This window comes from Equus asinus, chromosome 4, assembly GCF_041296235.1.
Source record: "Equus asinus isolate D_3611 breed Donkey chromosome 4, EquAss-T2T_v2, whole genome shotgun sequence".
Lineage (NCBI taxonomy): Eukaryota > Metazoa > Chordata > Mammalia > Perissodactyla > Equidae > Equus > Equus asinus.
Genome location: NC_091793.1, coordinates 98,362,605 through 98,388,338, shown reverse-complemented (window position 1 = coordinate 98,388,338; position 25,734 = coordinate 98,362,605). Strand labels below are relative to the sequence as shown.

The 25,734-nt window shown below is 37.8% G+C and overlaps 1 protein-coding gene across 6 annotated transcripts in view; it reads left to right on the top strand.

Moving 5' to 3' along the window:
* CYTIP (cytohesin 1 interacting protein) overlaps positions 1–25,401 on the top strand; it is a 67,002-nt gene extending 41,601 nt beyond the window's left edge. For 5 of the 6 annotated variants that reach the window (XM_070507800.1, XM_070507799.1, XM_070507801.1 and 2 more), the window contains 7 exons: positions 6,212–6,261; positions 6,489–6,543; positions 9,943–10,045; positions 10,256–10,349; positions 13,209–13,278; positions 21,380–21,446; positions 23,862–25,401. In XM_070507800.1, coding sequence (XP_070363901.1) covers positions 6,212–6,261; positions 6,489–6,543; positions 9,943–10,045; positions 10,256–10,349; positions 13,209–13,278; positions 21,380–21,446; positions 23,862–24,328 — 906 coding nt within the window. In that variant the 3' untranslated portion in view covers positions 24,329–25,401. Of the gene's footprint in view, positions 1–1,742; positions 6,123–6,211; positions 6,262–6,488; positions 6,544–9,942; positions 10,046–10,255; positions 10,350–13,208; positions 13,279–21,379; positions 21,447–23,861 lie in introns of those variants that run through there. The other variant, XM_070507798.1, reaches the window with a different exon arrangement.
* Positions 25,402–25,734: the final 333 nt, after the last annotated feature.

Sequence of the window (25,734 nt, the reverse complement as noted above, 5' to 3'; positions counted from 1 at the left end):
CCTGCAGACATTGACGTGCAGTATGTGCTCAACACTTATGCTATTACTTTTTTATTTTTACTGTAAAGTATTTCCCTAGAGAGGAAAACCCATTCGGAAAAATCCATGTACAACTGAATTTATTGTGAATTTTTTCATTCTTTAATTTTTTTAAAAAAATTAAATCATTACACTTCTTCAGATTTTGGTTATAACTCGCTATAATGCCCCAAGTACATATCTGAATTTAGATATAATACTTTACAGAAAATACTTAGAATTGTTTTAAAGCATGAATTTTTGCCTTTAAACCTTGCGTGTACATCACATGCTCCTCTTAAGCCTAATAATTTCAGGATTAGAGAGCGATAGCATAGCGGGAGAGTCATGATCTTTTTTCTGTGATGTACATAGCCGATTCCTTGGTATTTTTCACAATGAAGATAAGGGCATAATTTGCCATGGTTTGGATTATTGTTCTTTTTCGATCCAAAAGTGCTATTGTGACATTAAGTATAATATAATGATGAACATTTCTGTCATCTTACTCCCTATCTGAAAATAAAGCAACTCTGAGAAGTACCAAAGTCTTTATTCAGTTTTCAGACATAGAGCAGTGTAGGAGGAGAAGATCAGATGAACCTGTTTCTTGCCCTTATAGGGTTTACAATTAAGGAGGCAGAACGAACAGGTGTTATACAATGTAAAACAACATAAATACTCTAATTCAAGTACATGCCTTTGAATACAACCTTGGCAGATAGATATTGCAGATATTGAAGGGTATTCCCAGATAGGGGAATAATTAATGCTGCGGCACAGATCTTGGGGCCTTTAGGACATGTTTAGGTAACAGCACATTATCATGTCAGGAGGACTTGTAAGTGTCTGTGTGGGGGGTGAGGGGAGACCTCAGGGCTGGGCTGCTTTACAAAACACTTGGACACTTCCCCTGAGAGAGCTGTAATCTGACCAACACAGGGAACCACTGAGCGTGTTTGAGCAGTAGTGGGTTTCAGGAACCTCACTCTAGAAACATGCTGTCGGTAAGTCAGCAGAGACTAGTGATGGGGGAGCAACTTTTGCAGTAGTTGGAGAAAGAGGAAAGAAGAGAATGGAGAGGAGACCCAAAGACTTGAATCTGAAAGGCAAGAAAGATGGAGGAGTCCACGTCAGGTTTTAAGCCTGAGTGAAGACAGCGTGAACTGAAAAATGCAATCAGTAGAAGGTTACTGGAGGAAGATAATGAGAGGGATATTGGCGTATGAAATGCACGAGTATGTGTGTGTATGCAGATAATATATATACATACACATATACATATACACAGTCCCACACCAATTAATGTATTTGCATGTTCTCATCTTTTCTAGGTCTTAACTTCTCCCTTTTTTAATATTCTTTCCCATGGTAGACTCCTTTTCAAACTGTTTCTTACTGTTGTGAGAATTACTTTAAGGAAAAACCCCAGCAAAACAAAGCCTCTTGTACACGAGACATTTGATTCTGTACGGTTATCATCAATGAGACCTGATGCAAGTTTATCCAAACATTTCAGAATTTTCCAAATGAGTGTTCATTTCCTTTAACCGGTTTTTAGAGAATAATCACTCATTTGGCACTGACTGAATTGCAGGCAACGAGATCCCTGTGAGGCAGTCATGCGAGCAGGTGTTTCTCTGCCCACTGTTATTTTCAACCTTTCGGGGCTGACGTCAACAGTTGAAACTTCTTGTTATTGTTGGCTTTGGTTTCTGCAAAGCTGTATCTGGGTAGCCTGTAGTTTCAGATTAATCTTCAGAATCATTTGAGTGTTTACACTCAGAATTGTTTAAAAATAGATTTCTGTGTGTGCATGTTATCTTAATACCTATATTTGTACGAGGTGACAGACACCCCAGTACGGCTCCTACTTCTGAACATAGTTCTAGAGAAAAACTCCCTAGAAGGGAAAACACTGTAGGAAGGAGACAGCAGGAAATAAGGATAGTCTTTATAAATGTTGTAATGTCAAAGGAGTGGTGATTGTACCTTACTGTCCACTCTCCCAAGGGTAGTAGGTGGCTTTTGGGAAATAATTTTCACTAAATGCTGTAGGGAGAACCAGGCACCTGACAGACAAGAAGATTAAATGTGCATTAGTGGTACCACAAACTGACTTTCTTTGCCTGATTTTCTTTTGGTTATCAAATTATTACTAAATAGGCAAGTTCTGGAAGGGTGATCTCACGTCAAAGTTCAGGTATGGAACATTGTGCTAAACTCTGTGATGCATGCACTTCTCAGATGGATTCTGCCCTTCATGAACCTTTCCATTATTTCTGGCTGCACAGTATCTCTTACCGAAACTCCCAGGTGTTCCTAACCGCAACAAGGTATTCTGATCATTTAATGAATAGTTTTTGGTAGAAAACTGTGTTAATTTCACTAGAAAAGAATTTGAAAAGTATTCCCTAATCCTATTGCTGCATGCTTAGAGTCAATATTCAACATTTTTTCTTGAAAAAGAGGTTGAGCTCACAGTGAGCCTTTCCTGGGGAGCTGCAACATTCTCTTTGGGTTCCTTCAGGGTACTTACAAGTTAGGAAATTGAGTTCAGATCCATTATTTTGCTGGATCTTAGAATAGTCTGTGGAGCCCTGTGTCCTAAGGTTCCTGACTTAAAAGAGAAAAGAAAACAGTGGTGTTCAGGGAAGAACTGCAGAGAGTGAAGTAGGGGACTGGAAAAGGAGGAGAGCACAAAATTTGGGGACTTTTGAAGCAAACAACAAAAACAAAACACCTCCTCTGTGCATAAGCACCCTTCCCTCCCCACCCCTCAACACTTTCAGGAAATGAGAGCACAGCCTGGGGACCAGGAAGTAACTGTCTGTTACTTAGCCACAGAAGTGGCTACAGGATTGAACTTTGACCTCCTCTGAGGCGGGCTGGCTATCTGGCTGAGCTGCAGATTATCCTATCTTTAGCAGACTGACAGCTGAAGTATTTGGTCTTGGTTTTCCACTAAAGAGGGACGTTGTGAATCATTGCATAGCAGCAAATATTATGTTTTGAATATTAATGCCTGATCTTTTGTGTCATCTGACTAACAACAAAAGAAGAGGGATCCTAAGCCAAACCCCAGGTAGCTTTATATTAGTGGCCAGCAAGGGGTTAAGGAGCTTTGTCTACTCTGCAGTCATAATTAAATGTATAGTTTGCAGGCGTGCCAAATCGCTAAACCTAGATTTCTCATATTAGATAATGTGTAATAAAAGACAGCTGTTGCCAGCATATGCTGTTCACTGCACAGCAGTTCCTCATTCATGAGTTTTGGTATCATAGCTACAACCCTGAGGAAAGGCTCTGGCTGGGACAGAAGTCTGGGGAGCAGGGACTTCCCTGGTTAGATCCTAGAATAGGGCTGCTCACTCGAGGGAAAGGGCTGCAGGGAAAACTTCTTTCAAAGTGGAAGACCTTGATAAGACATTAGACATATTTCATTTCACACCGGCAGATAGTTTAGTGTGCAAGCGAGGTTGAACCCTGAGAACATTCCTTTCCACATGCCTGAGTCTGACAGCCCAGATCAAAAACAAGGAGCCTTTGTGTCAAGATGTGGCACGTGTCAGAGAATTTGATGGTGCCTAATTTATTTAAATTGTTTTTTATTTAAATGTTAGGTGCCTGAGACAGGCTCATTGCTGATCCAGAGTGGAAACTAATTTATAATTTGACTTAGTGTGATTTTTTGTGTGTGTCACTGATAACCCAAATCAGTCAGTCCGCAGGAACTGAGTATCTGCTCTGCATCTCACACTGTATAAGACAAATATTAGCTAGATAGAAAGGTTAGCATGAGGTGGGGTGGGGAAGTGTCTTCCTCTGTAGAGGTCATGGATTTGTTTCGTAGCCATAAAAGATTTTAGATTTGAATCTATCTAGAATGATTTTTGATTCAGAAGGCAGGTAGAGGGTTGACCAGATGAAATCTTGAGGTTCCCATTAATGCTATGATTATTTGCCTAGCAAAAGGACATTTAAAATTGCCGAGGAAAGGCTCAAAATTTTAATAATTCATTAATTCTTGCCAACATTCATTCATTTAGCAACACACTAATTTACTTTCTTTTCTACTAGTCCTTTTTCTATCGTTCTTGCTGTTTTTGGATTGAGGTTTTTTTTTAATCTTGCTTCTTTCCTTTCATTTTTAATTTTGCTACATATTTTTGAGTTTTAAATTTTATTTTATATTTTTTGATGATTACCCTTGAGTTTTTCCTATGAATATTTAATATAATGAAGGGCAAAGCTGAAGATCGTAACACATTCCTCCTGAACATGAGTATTTTACTTGGGATTCCCTCCAGCACTTACTCGCTTGTATTGGTGTCTGGTAGTTTACTTCTGTTTGTCTATTTAGCTGATTTTAAGTTTCCACTCTATTCCAGGCCCTGTGCTAGGCATTGAGGTAGAAAGTAAAACAAATACATTCCTCAAGAGGCCCAAAGCATACGGATAATTATGCATAGAAGAGAGGTATTTGATTCAGTATGCCCTTCATATAAATATACATATATACCTCCGTATGTGAATAATCTGATGAATATTGATACGAGAGTAATATTTTAAAATATAAACCCAAGATACAGATAACATAATTAGATATGACCTACCTAAGTGCCTTACAATCTGAAATAAGGATAAAAGCCAAGCAGATGCAAAGAATGAAAATAAGATTAAGAAAATGTGAGTACAATATAAGGGAGAGATTGAGAAGGTTTGGGAATGTCAACTTTATTGCTCTCTTCCACAAGAAGGCAGCCTACTACACAGTTGTTAATGGTACACATCAGAACAAATTCAGACTGAAACAAACCATACAAATTGTTGTAGGCATTCCACAGTTAGTCCTTATAAGTTGAAAACAGATACTTTTTAGCAAATCTAGAGAATCTTTTGGGGTCTGAGCCTTCCTATTGCAGTCTTCAGGTTGATTTAAGTGATTTGTGGTCCAGAATTGGAATTCTGGACCACTCAAATTGGTGGGAAGAGATCAGCCCTCCATTACATTAACTTTACTGACCAATGGCTTAATTCTGAACACTGAGCCATTCCAGAAAATTTGTGAGAATGTTGACATTTGGTACCTGATAATTTGAATTCCTTACAGTGATGTAGGCTTCTCTCCTAACAAATGTCCTGATGAGCATTTCATTTGTGCATTAATTTCTTCTATGTACTTTTACCTTTTGATTTTCACCCTCTGCTCATTTTATTTTTATTTGTTTGGACTATGCATTGATCTCCTGACATCTTATGTATTCATTGATGTATGACAACTATATCAGGTTAACAGATAAACACCATGTGTGAGCTAGTAGTAGCATGAGCTTGTTTTGGGCCCTTGGACTAACACTTGAGAAAGGGCTAATTAACGTTTGTTGATTCCTAAACAAACAGACGAAACAAAAAACACACAAAAACTCTCTGCAGTCACCTAAAAAACAAGATGCCACCTTTTGTTAACTTTTCCTCTGTTTACAATGATAGAATGGATCCTGGAAGCTTATGTTTACATAATCTTTTTCCAAAAGATGCAGAGGAATGAAGGTGTTATTATTTATCCCATTCTGGCATTCCTTTCCTGTCTTGGCTGGAAATCTCACCGCCCTCTTCCAAAACAATTCAAAAATAAGTTACAAACAGAATTGAAGTTTTGTGTCCCAGGTTTCACTTGATTTGTGTTTCTGTATATGAGTTGGTTGTTTAGAGATTATTTTATCCCACTAAAAACAGTAACATATTGAACTATTACAGTAAACACAGTCATTTCATCAGCATCTCCAAAAACTATCAAGTATTTGGGTTTTATATGCCAGTCTATGGGTGTTATTTTTCTTCGGATTTCAGTGTGATTATAAATTACTGTGGTTAATCTTTCAGAGGCTATTTTAAATACAGATTAGATATGAAGTTCTTTCTGGAAGCTTTGGAGTTTTGCCACGTTAACTCCCTTGCCACAGTGTATTATTATCAGAGCCTCTTTTAATCTTTTAAACAGAATGCCTGAATGTTCCCTTTCCCAGCAATCCTTTGCTATCACCAGAGAATGGAAATTACTGCTTTTACGTAACAATTTCCCAGGAGCTGGGCCAAAGAAGGTGATAAAGAACAAAGTCCTTTGTGATTTAGAACATGTTACAGATGTGTCTTAAGGACCTTTCAATAACTGTGCGCTTGTATTTTTCAGCTTGCTTTGACGAGATCAAGTTCTTTAGGTGAATTTTCCTGGTCTCAAAGGTAAAGAGATTCTTTTATTTTTTGGTCTCTCACCAAGATATTTAGGAACACAGCTCTCCAGGCTGTTGATAAGGCATACACACACACACACACACACACAGAGTCATACATACTACAATTTACATAAATGTCAGCTATTTTTAATTGACAGTTATTTTTAATAAGTATGTGCCAAATGTGATACTTTGATCTTCATGCATAGTTATGTTTTTAATTTTTTATTACAGAAAGCTTGTGACTGTGGAAAAGCAGGATAATGGAACATTTGGATTTGAAATTCAGGTGGGCAGCTTTCAAGTTTTCCAGACTTTTAATGAAGAAAGTGGTATTGGTAGTGTCATGATATTTACAAAGAAAGAATGAAGTCAAGATTAGAGAATGATTTGGCTGTTTTTGGTAGTTTTTCAGTGTGTTGGGTACTATCAATGAAAGAAAGCATTGACGCAAATAAAAAAAACCCCTGAGACATGCTCACCTCCTTGTTCTTAGTTGCGGCAGTATTCCCTTATGTCTGAGACTGACCAGAAATGCTTGTACTCTTTATAGATGTGCATTATATATATATCTGCATTTCTTTATGTTTTGCATTATCGTTTTTTATGGTGTATATCAGATTTTAAATTTATACTTTGGAATTCAAGAAATACTTGAAAGCATATGTATTTGTGTATATAGACCATGTATTCATGTACAGCTCCTGTTGCATTTCAAAAAGACTAAAGGTTTCATATTGTATATAATGAGAAATTTGTGCTTTATTCTTCTTAATGACCACACTTTATAATTATTATTTGAAGCACTTAGGAACATTTGGCTCTACTCATGCTCTAGGAAATTTTTAACACTCTTCTTAGGTTTCTCTGTAATTGCCTAAGAATTTTATTTCTTATTTGCTGTCTGCTTTCTCGTGGCCATATTTGTAAAGGTGGTGAGTAGGTCAAATAAAGTCTAGACCGATTAAGTGTGACAGTAGTAGCTTAAGTATTACTGTTTTTTTTCCATAACACTTTTGCATTTCTTTTAGATGTGTTTTGCACAATCATATTTTTATACTGTACCTCAGCTTTTAGACCAGCTTTTTAGATCTTAGCTTTGGTGCTGCTTTCAGAAAACTTTGGTGACTGAATATCAGCCCCACAATTGGAAAGTCAGTGTATACTTTAAGATTAGGAACAGGAAGCTGCTACGTAAAACATGCTTATGAATAAAGAAGCCAAATGGAATCTGCTGAAATGAACGGGGAGAAGGCTATAGGAGAAGAGAAGATGCCATCTACTTTCTGAACTCTTCTACTTTTAAATTTGGTGAATTCTGTAATTCTTCCATAGTACTGTCTCTTTTTTCCCATTCACATGAAACATGCTCTTTTCTGTCTTAGAGACACTGTGCTTTTTGTGACTGCTTCTTTTTAAGTGAGAATTATCCTCAAGGATGTACAGCAATTGCTTCTGAAAACAGGATCAATGACTACTCACCCTGCTGAACGTGACAAATGAAGATTTTTTTTTTCTTACTCTTCTGTGGTATATATCACTGCTTCCCCATGTTTCTCCCCCACGCCATAAACACTTACTCTACATGGAGCAAGAATCAAAACTATCATTAGTAAGCAACAGGCTGCAGCACTGTGAACGTTTGTAGATCAACATGAGCTGATGGCTTCACCTCTGCGCTGGAGCGTGGGTGTTACCTCACTATGCAGGAATCCACTCCTCTGCAAATTCTGTTTGGTGTATGCTTTCCATGACAAGCTCCAGTCATAAGATTTGGAGAAGTCATCAAATAGAAGAGATGTTCTGGCAACTTTGTGAAGACCAGATAGAGTCTAATGTACCCATATTGTGCACCCATTGTTAATACATAGTTGAGTCTTGGTCCATCAGGTGAAGGCCATGTTGGAAGAAAACAAGTTCACCTCCTCTCTGGTTTCCTGTGGGTGCTATGTTTATGCTGCTAATGAGAGTTATGCAGCATGACAGGAACACAGACTTCAGATTCATGCACACCTCAGCTGACATTCTCTCAATGGTACCTTATGAGATTCTTAGGAGTTTCAAATGAAATAACACATATAAAATACTTAATAATGTGCCTGGTACCCCAGTGAAAGATCAGCACACGACAGGCATTAGAATGAAGATCACTGGGCATGAGAAGGGGTGATGTGACTTTTATGTCTCTAAGAAGTGCGGGTGATCATTCTGTCATTGGCCCCTAAAAATGGCAGCTGGAAGACTGGGTAAGAGAGAGAGAGAGAGAGCAATATCCAAATAATTATTACTTTCCAAAACTTTGGGGACTCTGCCTTCTCGTCTCTACCTCTAACCCACAAATTTTACACTTCTTGCAAACATCTATATAGGCGCCAGCTGTGTCAGTCAACATGTTTTCCCCTTTACTGTACTCGCTCTGATCACAGGACATGGACGGCAGATACTCACTGCTAATGAGAATCGTTATAACTGCGGTTTCCCAAAGGAGTGCATGTTATAGCTGTGCCACATGAACAAGACTACCTTTGCATCTCTGGAAGGATCCGGGCCATGCCAAGAAGACTTCCTGGTGGAAATGTTAGAGGGGTCTCTGACATAGATGGGAAATATATTACATGATCTTTAAATGTCTCTTCTCTCTTTGAGAAACGGGGATTCTAAATGCCTTATAGAGTGGATAGAAATCCCTCACAGGTTAACATAAGCAAGTTTCTAGAAGTTGCTTGCACTTCTACATTGACTTTTAGTTCTGGAGCCTGTATGTCTGTAAAGCAAGAAGGATTGAACATCAGACAATTTCTCCATAAGACAGCAGTGCTATAATGTGGTTTAATTTTAGGAATCAGATGTTTGAAAGACTTGCTCAACTCAGAATGCTGATTTTGATTCTAAATGGAACTAGACCTCATAACTTAAATGTGTGAAAAGAAAAATAGGTTTGTTATAGCTCATTGGGCCACTGTATCTAACAAAACATTTATGCAGCGTTCTTGGTACAATTTGAAAAAAACTCAAAAAACAAAAACCAAAAACCAAGCTGCTTTTGCTAAACCAAGGCAAGAGACAACGCGTGATTTTTTCTAATTTACTTGGGTGACTAATGAACCGGTGAGTATTCAGGGCAGGCGTACCAGACAGCGCTCAGAAATGAAGGTAATTGAGTCAATTATAGTACTTTTGAATTAATGCAGGGCAGATTGTCATTATTTGCAGAACTCTGATTTGAAATAATTATTGTTGGCATTTCTCCCTTGCTGGATGTGTACTGTTTCATACGCTCCTGTAATGAGTGCTTTAACTTGGGAGAACCACATAGAGATTTTTCTTTGCTCTTGTCCACTATTGTTTCATCTCGTCGGGAAATGAGAAACTTAGTTTTTCTTAATAAATATGCAATTATGATAGCAACAGGGGTCTCTTGGGCTTGAAGATATAAAATCTTGAGCCAGTCGTATCTCACTTTCTTTCTTGAACGAGATGGTTTTTTATGAATGGGGTTGGCTACAGATTGTGTGGTCGAATTGCAAGATCGGAGCCTTTGATTCAGTTGATATTCAGGAAAGCCTTTCCAAATTGTTCTTTGCACTTACCTATTATACCACTTAAGGTAATTGACACCATTCTATTTTTGGATAAATAGATTCTGAGTTTTTTGAATAGTAATTATGTATCACTTTAATTTTTACAGACTTACAGGCTCCAGAACCACAACACCTACCCCTCAGAGATGTGCACACTAATCTGCAAAATCCAGGAGGACAGCCCAGCACACTGCGCTGGCCTGCAAGCTGGTAATTTATGACTTTTTGCTCATGTTAGGAATTATTTAAATGGCAAGAAATCTTTTTGTTAGTGAAGGTCAGGATGTGATTGTTGCTTCGGATTTTGTTAGCTCCTTTGTGTTGCTGAGGTTTGGGGCTGGCTTGTTTTGTTTCATTTGCATGTCAGGAGATACTATTTAACCAACTGCTTTAACGCTCATTTTTCTTGGTATCTCCCAGGTGATGTCCTTGCAAATATCAATGGTGTGAGCACAGAAGGCTTTACCCACAAACAAGTTGTTGACCTGATCAGATCGTCAGGAAACCTGCTAACGTAACTATCTGTCTGCTTCCTGTAGGGCTTCAAAAATGTTAAGGTCTCTCATAATGCCTGTTGAGTGAATGAATAGGCTTTTTGTTCAGTATCACAAGAAGGGAGGCAGTGCACCATAGCTTTGGGATTGGGTACAGACGTTTTTATCAGTTCCTTTTGTTTCTCAAGGTTTCCTCCAACTTGAACATACTGTCAACATCTGAAGTCAGAGGACATCAATAGTCTAAACGTCTGTGTGGGAGGGATAGCATTTAAAATTTTTATTTTTTATGTCAAATTTCAATTAGACTGGCACACATTCTCTTTGAATGGAGAGGAACTGGTCCAATTTCCATGGTTGATATAATCTTGTACTTAGAACAAATAAACGGTCAGCAGGGCTGAGTTTTTCCCTCTTATACCTCAGGCCAATTGTTATTTCTCCTCTAGTGTTCCATTTGGAAGGAAGAACTAAGTTTACTCAACCCTCCCTTCCCTGTAACACAGACAGTCACACCTGCTAATATTCCAAACTTATTAATGGAGCACTGGTCTCCCCAGTGAGAAATTTGACTGACTTTTCCACCATCCAATCCTTAGACCCTAATAAGATTCTAGCAATTTGTTAAAAGATGAAATTCACTCATTTGTTAAAATGACATTTATTGGGCAAATGCTATGTTTCCAGCTCTGTGATAGGCTCGGGGAAGACAAAGACAAAGACTCTTCTAGTGCTTTATTAGTTGTGGAAGGAGATGGGTAAGAAAAGCCTACAAAAATGAGCAATTCTGTTATTTCAATTATTGATGACTAGTCTGAAGAAAGTAAAATAAGGAATGGGATAGGATATTAAGTAAGAGGGCTGCTATTTCAGCTTAGATGTTTAATGTGGCCCTCTCTGAGGAGGGGAAATTTGAGCTGAGACCTAAATGAAGAGAAGGGAAAGTTATAGGAACTCCTGGTGAGAGTATTTCAGGTAAAGGGAGAGGTCTCTGAATTCTCAAAAGGGGCTTGGCACCTTCAAGGTACAGAGAGAAAGCCAATGTGATTGGTGGATGGTGGATTAGGGAGAGAATAGCAAGAAATGACTTGGTCGTGGGGCAGAGCATGGGTCTCATCAGTCAGGCTAAGTTGTTTAGGTTTTATTCTGATTAAGATGGGTCCTATATAATCTCATTCATTCTTCACAGCCACCTTATGAGGTTAGTTGTATTCCTATTTACAGATGAAGTGACTGACCTTAAATGAAGGCTGTGTTAAGGTCAACCATCTAGTAAGTGACAGGGCTGGGATTTGACCACCTGCTCTGGATGCCAGGATCTATTCTCTTCGGTTACACCACAGCTGCTCATTGCAAGCTGCCAGTAGAAAATCCACTAGATGCTCTTCAGTGATTCTAGTCTAAAACTTCAAAGGATATTTTGAGCATATGTAGAAGTAGTTTTGAAAGATGACTGGTGGTGGTAGAGGACTGAGTCCAGTTCTATGGATCCTGTGAGTTCAGGGTTAAGGATGAGGGCACTCTTGCTTCAGAGAACCCTGAATCTAGAACATAAGAACCACTTAGAGTCCAAGAAAACATGCTGGTGGTTAGAATCAGAAACCTATATTCCAATGGGTGCAGTAGGCAGACTTAAGGTGGATAATTAAGGAGTGATGGGAAAAGACAATTAGAAATCCAGAGATCAGGAAAATGAGAGATAGTCTGTACAAATACTGCTGAAGAGAGCAACTAGTCTTTGCCTATGATTTTGCCCATAGACATCTATTGCTTGGGTGGGTCAGACTGATGCTGAGTCCCAGTGAAACAGATTTATAGGGATCCTCACTATTTCCCAGAATCAAGACCGCCCTCATGAAAAAGCAGACAGCAACTTGGCTTGCTATCGTCTCATTCTTTTGGGTGTGATGCTATTAGAAATAAGGGAAAATTGGTCTCCACATTTAATGCTATTATTTTACCATGCCTTGAAAAATTTCTTGCATCTTTATAAATAGAGTTACAGCTTATGTATTGGAAGGAATTTGAACCAACACTTTAAAAATGCTTAGGTGTGTGACTCAAACATAAAATTTATTATCTTATTCAGATTGATGGCTTGGTAGTCAAAATAAAGGCCTCTAACTTGAGCTCACAAAACAAATCAAATCACTCAGGATAGAACAAGTCTATCTATTTTTAGAAAGACATTTGGTATAGATAGGGAGAAAAGAACATCACTGAATTGATAATTCTAGGATTAAAGTTCATAAACTTAAAAGATTTAGAGATGAAAGAGTCATATGAAGGTTATTATCTTATAGTAGTTCTGGTTCAATTTGTCCTAGTTCCAAATTAAGACAATTTACAGAGGTAAAGGCTTCTGGAATCAGAGAGAGGAAAGGAATTTTTCCTGTGTCAAGAAACAGCATGTTGATTTCACTATTTGAAAGTCCCTAGTGCCTGTTGTTTGCATTGCTGTACCGTCATGCTCAGCACGGGGTCTAGAGTCTGGAACACAGTAGATGATCAATAAACATTCACTAAATGAAAGAGGTGATTCAACCAAACCCCACAAGAATAGATTCTAGCGGAGAACACCATCATTGTCATACAGTGGCTTCACTAAAATGGGCTGCAGTTTACACCTTAACCAGACTCTTTACTTTCAGCCACATTCTCAAGGGGAGGTGTTTTTTGTTTTTTTCCGTTTTCTTTCTCTGAATGTTGTCAGAAGATTTGGACTACGTCCAGATACTTTAAGTGCTGCAAGAATCGTAACATTTATGTTGCTTTTTAAAAATAGCTAGTGCTCAAAGTGTAGTACTCCATAAGGATGGTACTTGTTCAAAAGAATCATTCATGCTACTCCCCCCCCCACCTCTTTTTTCTTAAAACAGGATAGAGACTCTTAATGGAACAATGATTCTCAAAAGAACAGAGCTTGAAGCAAAGCTGCAAGTTTTAAAGGTAATTTAATTTAATACAGTGAGGCACATTTTTCATCCTTGACTGTGTGATCGGTAGAATAAAGATCTATTTGAGGAGTTGAGATAGCCCTTGAAGATGAAATGTCGTGATGAGTCTAAGCTGAATTATCAAGAGCCACACAATTACCTTCGCAGGAATATTAAATTCCACAAACCAGTGCAAATCGCTTCCTTCCTTCCTCTGTGTGTCTGTGAGGCTCAGAAAGGCAACAGGAAGGCACGTGACTTGAAGAACTTTTCATTAATGCACCTGTGATCTCTCTTGATTTACATTTTGTTTGGAAAAAACAAAGAAGGAGGAGCTGGTCTTCTCATTTTCCCAAGTGCTGCATGTGTGTGCAGGAAGGCTGGAATTTTTGCTTTTCCCCCATCCTCTGTGTCCTTCCGTTCTGCCTCATTCTTACTACAAAAATCACCTCCTTCTACTTCTGTGACTGTCCTTGAATTTATTTTTATTGGCAAACACACTGTCAACTTCGAAGAGGAAAAATTAAAGTTTCCAGGAGTTAGTGGACAATGCAGGGTTTTCAGTGGAAATTCCCAGAATGGCTCTTTGCGGGTCTTAAAAATCTTAGTTTGCTATACTGATGTGGTTCTGCCAGGCCTTGAAGTCCAGACCCTCACTCATGAGCATCTGAGTTGTAGCCTTCAGACCCCTGCCCCAAACCCAACTGACCTCTTTATCCAGTGCTCCCCGCTGCATGGCAGGGAGGCGTCTGTCTGCGCAGACTGCACAGCTTACCGCAGGCAGGGTGCTCATGTGGACTTTGTTTAGCAATAGCTGCCATTTGCTAGTTTTCTTCATGAAGTATCCCCTTCACAATTATTGAGCCCTTAGTTACTGGAGGTAGAGTTCCTATATTTCTATTTCTATTTTGTCTTTTGTATTCCTCTCTTCCTTCACGTCTAATTCATCAACCAGCCCTGTTTTCTTTGTCAACATTGGTTTTATGTTCCTCTTATTTTACTTATCACTGTGATTTTTTGACTCAATTTGTAAATTTCCTTGAAAAAAATCCTCAGTTCAGATTTTGGCAGCAATTGCATTGCATTCATAGAATAAGTGAGATCAATTGATACCTTTACTGTTTTCACTTCAAACACAGGATCTCAATCTTTTCATTCAGGTCTTTTATGTACTTCAAAGACATTTTGTAATTCCTTCACACATTTTTACATCTTTTATTATATTTATTCTTATGTACTTCTAATTTTTATTGCTATAGTAAATATGATCTTTTAATTTTTCAGCTGCTTATTGCTGTTAATTTTTGTGTAAATTTTTAAATCCAGTAGTCTTGGTGAGCTGCCTTTATTCTAATATGTTTGTAGATTCCCTTAGATTTTCTATATAGATATCATATCATCTGTGGATAATGAAAGTTTTGCCCCTTTACCCCCAATCATTCAACTAGTTTATTTTCTTCTCTTATAACATTGGTTAGGACCTTCAGTATTTTTTAAATAGTGATAGTCTTATTCTTGACTTTAAAGGGAATGCCTCTAACATTTTATTATACATTTTTGTAAGGAGGAAATAGTGCTTCATTGTATGTAGGTTTTTAAAACTGTCAAAAGTTAATTTGTTTTTTTCAAAATGGAGATAGTGAACGTCTTTTTTTAAAAAAAAGTAAAACTGGTTTCTTTCAACCTTTTGTAGAAAAAGGAAAGAAACGTACAAAATAAACTGGTGATGTTATCTAAAACATAAGTAAAAAATAGTTTTATATTTCATGGAATAAAATAGTGTCTTGCACAACACATATTTCATGCTTCTATGCAATTTCTGCTCTTTGAACGTTTTCTCTTGAAGTTTTAATATATATACATAACTATTATTTTTTCTAACAATGTATGAATTTTTCAGTATCTCCATCCTCTCCCAGAACATCACGAGGACCTTAACATGCTTTAAATGTCCATGTCAGACCTCATCTTCTTTATTATTGCTTACTTTATGGAAAATTTTGTCAATTTTTGAAATGAAAAAATATAGGTTTTTGTTCTAAATAACTGGTATACAAATATACTAACCTGTTGAATTGATGTGCTTGCTGTCGTTTTTTTGTGTTCTGTTCCCTACCTCTGGGCTTGCTCTCCTTCTTGCTGTTGTACTTCCTCTGGGGAGGGCAAGCAGGTCTTTCTTTGTCAAAAAGATATCTTTATTTCACCACTACTGTCGAAGGAGAGTTTTGCTGGGTAATTGTATTATTCTAAATTGATATTTCGTTCCCTTAGCACTTTGGATGTATTCCTTCTTTGATATTTTTGTTCATGAGCGAGCTCCTAATTGTTTATCATTCATAATTAATCTGCATTATCTATATTTTCTTCTACAAGTTTTAAAGTTTTTCCTTTTTACGTTTAAGTCCTTAATTCACCCAGAATTAATTATTGTATAGAGCTGGAGATAGGATTCCAATTTTATTTTTTTCCATATGAACACTCAGTTCTCCCACACCATTATTTTATGGAACTCCATTTCCCTCAACTGACCGGCAGCGAAACCTCTATTTTTAAGCCAGTTGCATATATGCACGGATTTTCTTACAGGCTCCCAATTCTGATCCACTGGTTGATTTGTTTATATAAAACTCAGTTAGTATACCTGGTAATAAATCTTGATATTTCACTGGGCAAGCTTTCCAGGTTATTCTTGGTTTTTTGATCTTCTATGTAAATTTTAGAATCAGATTGTCAAGTTCCCATAAATAAGCGTTAGAATCTTGGTTGGTATCACATTTTATATAGATAGATAAATTTTAGGAGATGATATCCTTATGGTGTGCATTTTCTCACTGATGGATGATCTCACCATTTTTGTTTTCTTTATGTTTTTCAATAAAGTCTTATAATTTTATGCAAATAGATCCTATATATCTTTTGTTAAGTTTATTCCTTTGTAACTTACGATTTTTTGTTTGTATTATAGTTTCTTTATAAAAATTTGATCTTTTAATTGAGATTAATGTAATGGATATGTAAAATAAATTTTTCTATGCTGTAATTATAATCAAACACCTTGCTAAACTATATAATTTCTAGTAAATTATCTATAGATTATTTTGGGTTTCCTATGAACATAATAACTATATAGTAAGAATGACATTGGGTTCTTTTTCTTACTTTACTACACTGGCTGAGGCCTACAATACAATTATAAATAGGAACTATGATAGTAGGCATTCCTGTTTTGTTCTTGACTTTAAGGGGAATTCTTTTGACTCTTTTCTATTAGGAATGAGTTCTTTTTATGAATATACTTTTCGGGTTAAGGAGGCTCCCTTCTATACCAAGTTTGCTGATAGTTTTTATAGAGCTTGTGTATTAAATTTTATCAAAAACTTTTCTCTGCATGTGTTAAGATGACCCTCTCGTTTATTTTTAAAAATCTATCAATACAATGAGTGACATGTAAAGATTTTCTAATATAAAGCCACTCTTGCATTTCTAGAATAAACTCAACCTGTAATTTATAATCATCTTTTATATACTTGCAGATTTGATTTGCTGACATTTTCTTTAGAACTGTTGACGGCAGCTTCATTTTACAGGTAGAATGGCCTGTAATTTTCTTTTCTCAGTCTATCTTCCTTTAGTTTTAGTCTCCAGTTTACTGGACTTTTAGCATGATCTGGGGACTATCTTCCCCTTTTTTCCCCTTTGGTAGAGTTCTTGTAACGCTATCTGAATTAGCTGTGCTTGAGCCTCATTTTTGGTGGAAAGACTTCTAAACTCTGTTTCAGTTTCATTACTAGTTATAAGACTGCCTAGGCTTTCTGGTTTTGGTTTTTGGGCCTATTTATTGAATTATGTTTTTGTTAATAAAGTTTTAAAATTTTCGAATTTCTGGCATGAAGTTGATAATAAACATTCTCTTCTCATCTTTCTCTTTTCTATCACAACTGTGATTATGTTCCATTTTTATTTGTACTACTTTTTATGCCTTCTCTTCTTTTTATTCTTTGTAATTCTCTCTAGAGTATTTTCTACTTTTGAGTCTTTTCAAAAACTGGTATTTCAATTTGTGGCACTGGTTCATCTTTTTCTGGTTGCTTTTAAGATGTTCTTTTGTCTTTATTGATCTACAGTTTCACCACAGTTTGATAAGGTCTGGACTCATTTCTCCATTTATACTGCTTAGAATTTGCAGTGCCCTTTCAATCTAAAGACTTGTGACTTTCTTCATTTTTGGAAAGCTATCAGCTCCATCTCTTTAAATATACCTTCTTCACCATTCCTTGAATTATCTTCTGGTATTTCTGTTAGACATATTTTAGTTTCTTGATTTATCTTCCATGCTTCCAAACCACTCTTTCATATTTTATATCACTTTATCTTTTTTGTGATTTTTTAAAAAATTCGTTAGTATTATCTTCAATAATGTTGTGTTCTGTATAGAATGTGTTCTTTCTATTGAGTTTTTTTTAAAGATTGGCACCTGAACTAACAACTGTTGCCAATCTTCTTTTTTTTTCTCCTTTCTTCTTCTCCCCAAAGCCCCCCAGTACATAGTTGTATATTCTAGTTGTGAGTGCCTCCGGTTGACGCCGCCTCAGCATGGCCTGATGAGTGGTGCCATGTCCGCACCCAGGATCTGAACTGGTGAAACCCTGGGCAGCCAAAGTGGAGCGCGTGAACTTAACCACTTGGCCATGGGAACGGCCCCTTTCTATTGAGTTTTAAAAATTGATTTTTTTAAATTTTCAAATAGTTATTTTTCATGTCTATCTGTCCATGTTTTATTTATTTGTTTCAAGTTTCTTGTTCTTATGAACATTGATCTCATTTCTCTCTCAGAGGATTATAAATATTCTTGTTTTAAAGTCTTCATTGAACACTTTTCTATTTTCATTGTATTTGGAGAGAATCCATGTACTGATGATCAGTTTAGTTGTCTCTCTTGTCACTAGATTTCTGAGGGTGTTTTAGAGTTTAGCTTGCCCACTTCCCTTGCACGGTGGCCTCTTCCTTCTGCTCAGTGTGATAGTTAGGCAGTTGCCTCTGTTCTGCGCTTCAAGACTTCCAACCCAGAGCCAGGTCTGGTGGCATGGATGTCTCCTCTGGAGGGTCACTGTGCTGCCTGGCCCAGGTCATGAGGGTGCATTTATGTACTCCTGCCTCTCTAGGTACAAGCTCTACATGAACCATCAGCAGTTTTTCTCAGCCTCCTTTTCATGATGATGGAGCTTTAGCCAAGGTTCTTTTCTCTAGCAGGAAACTTATCTCTGTTCTCCACTTCAGATAAGTGCATTTAAACTATATATCACTGTAGGATTCAAATCGCTAGATGCCTCTTTCTGCTTTTCCAGGTCCAGCAGACCTTTGGGTTCATTCCTGCTTACCTTCTTGCATTTCTGTTTCTTTTCTAATCTTGAAATTACAAGATTTCCAGTTCATCCCTGGAGCCAGAAATGCCTGGGTCTGACCTATAACCAAGGTGAGGCTGGCTTCCCCTTCACACAATGACATTTAGTTTGTGCGTTCTATGTAAATGTGTATTCTGTCCTTCCAAGACTCTTTGTGAGGCCAGGAGCTCTTCTTTAGAAGTGATAGTCCCTTCTGAGCCATGTTTTCAGGGATTCCCTTTCTCATGACCTATGATTCAAATGTTCAACATGAAAACAGCACATCCAATGTGTTGGGGGAGCTATTTTTTAATCTAGTTCTGCTATTTAATGAGTTTATAGCCCTTGGGAAATATTTTGCTACATTGAATTTTTATTTTCTAATCTCGAACTTTTTAGGACAGTCAGGAAGATTAAACAGTATATTATTCGTGAAAGCACTAGGAAAATAGTAAACCACCATGGAAATGTTTAGCTATATGTCTAACATAGGTTGAAACATTGGAAATATATCCAATCCAAAATATCTAATGTGTGATAATTGAGTGTTGTTTCAGGAAGTCGTTCTTTTATATATTCATTCAACCAATGCTTACTGAGCAGCTGCTGTGTACCAGGCACTGAGCAAGGCTCCATGAGGTGATGTGGCTCAGGTTGCTTAGATCTCCCAAGTGCTTTAGTTTTCTTTTAATGGTGAGAGGTTAGAATTGTGCAAATATGCAACTGTGATGTTAATAACAGGCAGCAACAGACTCTGAGGAAAATAGGGAAGCTTAGATATAGACTCAAAACTCTGAGTCACTTTGACACATCTGATCTTTACATTGGTATTTTCTTGGTTTAAGTGATGACATACTTAGATGACTGGGCGAAATCAACAGATTAGATATTTTAAAACCCTTATTTTCAGAAAAATCACCTATTTGGTAAGCCCTGACTTTGTATTTCTGGATAGTAAGTACAGAAATACAACTACCTCTTCTCTCTCTATTTAGTTTTGACGGTAAACCTGTCCTTATGCTCCCTTCCTGGACTCTGTTCTCTTGCAGGAGATAAATTTCTTTGAGAAAGAAGAACGGGCTTGGTATATATGCCAGATCCTTGCTAGTTTTCCACTCTCTGGGTCCCTGATTCTAACCTTCACGTGACCACTGGTTTACACAGATAACAAGAGCTGCGATCCAGGCAGCCCAGCAGTCTCATAGCCAGATAGACTATATTATAGCACAGAAAAAACGAGAACTTAACTGAGCCAGGCATTTTATAGCTTTGATTTATTCCTTGCATATTATTTTAACAACCACAAGGATTGCTGCTAAATGTTACTATTGTTTAGACTTGGAAATTCTGCCCAGAGATTGCTCAGTCCCTGAACTGAGGAACCAGCAATTTTCCCTTACACATTTAATAACGTATGTGTAATGTTATCATTTTCTTTTCTTTAGGCTTCCCCTCCCAAATACATGTTTTTTTTCTTTTCCTTTTTAGTCTTCATCTGCCCCTTCCAGATTACTTTGTACAAAGGACCACTTGTTTCCAAGGAGGCTGCCTTTCCTTTGGGATAAGCGTCCACAGGCTAATCTGAGCTGTGCCTGCCTGCTGGGCTTGCTGTGGGGACTGAAATGACAAAGGAAGGGGTGGAGCAGAGGACTGAGCGGGAGGGGGAAGGAACCTTTGACTGTGCCTCGTCAGGTGCCTTCTACCTGGTTTGTTTTCGATTCCCATCCTCAGCCCCGTCTGTGGGCTAGGCCAGGCCTCACGTGTAGTCTTGACCTTTAAAGCAGCCGCTTCGTTCCCACCCCGGGCCTCCGCTCTTGTGTGCCAGGCAGCCAAGGAAGGAAGCAGTTAAGAAGCTACGGTGTGGCGCTGGCCCAGTGGCGCAGCGGTTAAGTTCTCACATTCCACTTGTCAGCGGCCCGGGGTTCCCCGGTTCGGATCCTGGGTGCGGACATGGCACCGCTTGGAACACCATGCTGTGGTAGGCATCCCACATATAAAGTAGAGGAAGATGGGCATGGATGTTAGCTCAGGGCCAGGCTTCCTCAGCAAAAAGAGGAGGATTGGCAGTAGTTAGCTCAGGGCTAATCTTCCTCAAAAAAAAGAAGTTAGGGTGCTTAGCAGTGTTCTAAGTTTAGTCCTTCAGGGAAGTCTTTCAGAACAGGTCAGCTTCCCTTTTTTGGTGTGGAAGATAAATCAATGTCCAGCAAAACAGACTGTTTTAGTGCCTCAGCCTTATAGGCTGATGATGGTATTTATTGAATATTTCTTAAATTCTGGTCACTCTTCTAAACATTTTACTTTTACTAACTCATTTAATCTTCATGTCAGTCCCAGGGTTTAGGTTCTCTTATGGTTGTCCTCTTGCAGATGGGTGAAACCTAGAGTGTAAATCTTTGCCTAAACAATAGTAAATGACGCAAACCTAAGCAATCTGGTTCTATAATATTTTTAAAAATGAAGATATATAAACGTCATTGTTTCTATTGTCTATTGTTTCTGTTGAAACAATGTCATGGTTTCAACTTGTTGGTGCTACTAGATTTTTTTCTTGAGAAAGTAGTATTCCCAATATCCCTCTTTAATGAAGAAAATGATCTTTCAAATGAACAGAAGGGTTGCTAGTGCTAGAAAGAAAAGAAAAAATTTTAATGACAACTCTCAACACCTAGAAGTCAATTGCTGTCTTCACTGGGGTTTCCTATAATGAGTATTTTTTTTCCTTCTTTCTCACAGCAAACTTTGAAGAAGAAATGGGTGGAGTTCAGATCTCTGCAGTTACAGGAACACCGCCTGCTTCATGGTAAATGCGATTTCCTGTTGAGAAACCACCTAACATTTCATCCTTACAGTATTTCTGCCTCTAAGTTGTTTTAAGATTATTATCATTACAAGAAAAAATTGTTTAGCATGGATCAAGAATACTAGTATGTGTTTCTTTGGCGTGAGCTTTGGAGTGACCTGTGTATTTGGAGGAGGGGTAAGTTAAGTCACTCCCCCTCCTCCATACACGTAACACGTATGCACATGAAAACATGCACATGCAAACATGCACATGCATGCACACACTTGCAAGAGGCACCTGGTGATTTTAAAAGAACAGGAGGAATGATTGCCTAATTTTCCTACCACTTCAGCAGATGAATTAAATTCCTGAGAATGTTCATGGCTTAGAGGCTTCATAGTTGTCAGAAACTATTGAGACTGGAAGGGTAGCACGCTTCTTGGGTAGAGCTCCTGTCATTTGTTCAAATTGTATAACTTGCATTGATGCAGAGAAATCCTTCTTCAAGGCCTCTAAATCCAAGGCAGAAATGTGAACGATCATCGTTAACGGTAAATGCATGGCTCTTGCCACTGTGTGCTTTCTGAAGGGGAGGTTTGGGTTTAAAATTTGTTGATTTGATATGTGCTATGTGACTGGTATAATCTGCAGAATGAACTGGTATGTACAAATAGTTCACTGAAACCACTGGCCATGTGGGTTTGAAATATAAGTTATATCTCCTTCAGATAATACTGAGCTAAAGTCTCTATTTATAACTAGAACATCTGTTAAAAGTGATAATCTGTTTAAAGAAAAAAAGATACGTTTAATTCTTAATTAGGCACTAATTTATGGCTTAGAGATTTGTGTTGAAGGTATGTGTCTTTAAAAAATGAAACATATGAATTACTTCTCTTTTTTATGTTAACATTTTAACAAAATTCATAATAGATTTTTTGGGGGTCTGAAGTTTGCTAGCAAGACAGAGGTACAAAATCCAACCACTGCCTGGATTTCCATAGACTTGAGGATGTTTGGGAAACCTTTGCCTCCACTTTTGGAGCATCCTGGACTGGAAATGGGGTTTGACTTGCGAAGTGTAGGCAGTCCTGGTGTTCGATGGCAATGGCCTTGCTTAGTTCAGGATCGAGAAGATTGACGCCTCATAAGATCATTGTTGTACACATTCTTTGAGAGATTGAAGGAATTCTTCTTTAGTTTACTTTCTCTAGACCTAGAATAAATATCTAGGGCATGAGACTCGACAAAGCAATTTCTCTCCAATCAAAAGAAATTCATCAACTCATTGCAAGATGAAATAGGAGGCTGCATTAGCAAAAAGGAAAGCATTATGACTTGTCACTGCAGGGCTGGCCATATTCAACCTTGCACATCAAGTGGAAAAATAAACAGTCTCTTCTTGTATTGCCCACCAAGGACGAAAAAGAGCAGCAGTAGAGATAATCAGCACAAAATAAAACCACTTCTGAGTGTGCAATGTTCTAGTACTTTTCCTGAAGCAGAGTCACCTTCTAATTATATCGTTCTCAGTCTGGTATTACAAATAATCTCCTTTCTTTCAGCAGCCTAACAACCAACTCAGATAGTGCAGAAGCAAGTGGGGTACGGACAGGATGTTGATGTGTGATTAAAATTTGAGTTTGGAGAGCCCAGATGTAGGTTATAAAAGGTTGATGAAAAAATTCAGCTAAGCAGATAAAGTTCAGCTTCTTCAAATGAATTATTACTTATTTCAGGACAGGGATGTTTTCTGGATATAGTACCATTCTAGAGCTTTTAAGTATGAAAGTATTCTAAGAAGAAACTTGGAGTCTCGAGGCTGGAAGATACCCTTTCTGTTTTAAACACCTTTGAATTCTCTATAATCAGCCTACAGGTGCAGGTTTTAAAACTGTATTTCCCATACACTTCAAATGAAGTTATAATAATTTTACAATTATTAAAAAAAGACATTAACTAAAAATCAGAAGAACTAAATGGAGAAAATTCATAACACAACATTTCCCCAAGTATATTCTTTAGAACCCCATTTCTGTGAGAATTTTAATAAAAGTTTGCAGGGTCACTTCAGTTTAAGAAGTGATCCTTTTGGAGATTCACAAGTCACACTGGTGTACTGTTAGATGAGTTGAACTATTCTCATATGAAAGATCTTGTTTAGATTTATTTAATCCAGGATTACCATTTCCTGACCGTGGAACCCTTTTACATGGAAGCTAGTCCATGAACAATAGTTTGGGAAACACTACTGTAAGATTTCTCAAATAGCCTCATACAACAGTCACTAGTTCACGCAAATCAAAGCTTAGTGAAAAATATTATCCACCATTACTCTTTCTTGTGCCTTTTGAAAAGAAATTTTGGTGTATTTACTTGTAGGGGGTGACGTTCAGATCTTTTCCACAGTAGACTTTGTTTTCTGCATTCTAGGTGATGCCACTAACTGCCCAAGTTTGGAAAACATGGACATAGATGAGTCAGCTTTGTTTGGAAGCCTGCCTGGGCTGGGCCCAGCCCTCCTGGACCGGAATCGATTATCCAGTGAGAGCAGCTGTAAGAGCTGGCTGAGCTCCATGACCTTGGACAGCGAGGATGGGTACCAGACATGTATCTCTGAGGACTCGAGCAGGGAAGCCTTCAGCCGGCAGACAAGCACAGATGATGAGTGCTTTGTCCCCAAGGATGGGGATGATTTTCTGAAGAGGTCTTCTTCGAGGAGGAACCGCAGCATTAGTACCGCCAGCAGTGGATCCATGTCTCCGTTGTGGGAGGGCAATTTCTCAAGCATGTTTGGGACCCTGCCCAGGAAAAGCAGAAGGGGAAGTGTCCGGAGACAACTCTTGAAATTCATCCCTGGCCTTCACCGTGCTGTGGAAGAGGAAGAGAGTCGCTTTTGATGGGTTGTGGCACCCTTACGTATTAGCTTATTTTGTAAATATCTCTAGACTTGATTAGATCAACTCCACCCAGCTTGGTGGGAAAGTGCAGATGGATTGCAGAACTGACGTGCCATTTCTTGGCAGTAGTGACCTTTATTTAAATTTTCGTATCATTATTTTTGCTTCTTAAATCATTTTTCAAACAGAACAGCTCAAATTAGAAATAGATAGTAGAAAGGGAAAGTAAGTAATAAGTTAGATAATATTACAAATTAACGCAAGTGCCTGCTCATTCTAATGCTTCCAGTGAATGCAAGAGTAATATTTATTTTCTAGATTATCCACGTGAAAAACCAGAACTTTTGGAGTCATGTGAATAAGAGAATAACAGAATCTAATCACTTTGGAATACCTTTTGTAAGTTAATAGGTAGGTTACAAAACTCTATGTTTGCTTAAGCTCAGTAGCCTCTGAGAAGGCTTAAGAGTAGGCAATTTTGAATGTTTCTGTTCAAATCTATGAAGGATTATAAACAAAGATGATCGCCAGCCATTTTTTGCATCCACAGTGACGATAAAGCAGGAAGTATAAGAGTTAATATGAGGATTTAAGCTCCACAAGATCCATGGAAAAACGTTTTCTGAGATGGGTGCTGAGGAAGATTATAATAAGGTCTTTTTTATAGGCAGCCTAATCAAAAAGGTTTGGAATGTCATTCTCACCTGATTCAACTTTTGTTCTGCTGAACCATGATGACAAGTCTAGAACTCTCAAGATCCTACAGCTTTGTGATTTTTTTTGAACAAATGTCTGAAAGTTGAAAAATTAGAGTCAGGAAAAAGATTTTCCTCCTGTAGTTTTTCTCACATTAATCCTCACTTTATATTGTATGTTCCAAATAATTACTGCCTCAGCACTCTTTTGCCTATTAGTTTTGTCAATATCACATTACTTCTAACCTTTCAATCACATTTTTATTCGATACCCATTAAAGTTCATGATTTCTCTGTTCTGGTGATACAGCTGCTCTTTGCCTATATTCTAGAGCAGATGATCCAGACAATGTAATAAATAGTCCTTACTGATTTTAAGTTGTGTATGTGTGTATGTTTGAGAGAAATAGAGACATTCGATAGTTGCCTGTGAATGGAACTGCTACACTTACATAAACTGAGTAAAGAACCAGTTATTTTGAGTAACAAAAGAGGGGAAGGTAGGAAAGCTTGTGGGGTAAGAAATAAATAAAATAAAATATAAAAGATTTCTAATGGCACCTACTTTCTATTAATTCTTTGAACTCAGAAGCATCCTGTGGGCTCTGCTTGAGCATCATCCCTATGAAAAGCAATGTACGGTGTGCTTCACATGAACAATAACAATCCTGTGTACCATTTACTAGACGCCTAGTAGGTTAAAGATGCTTT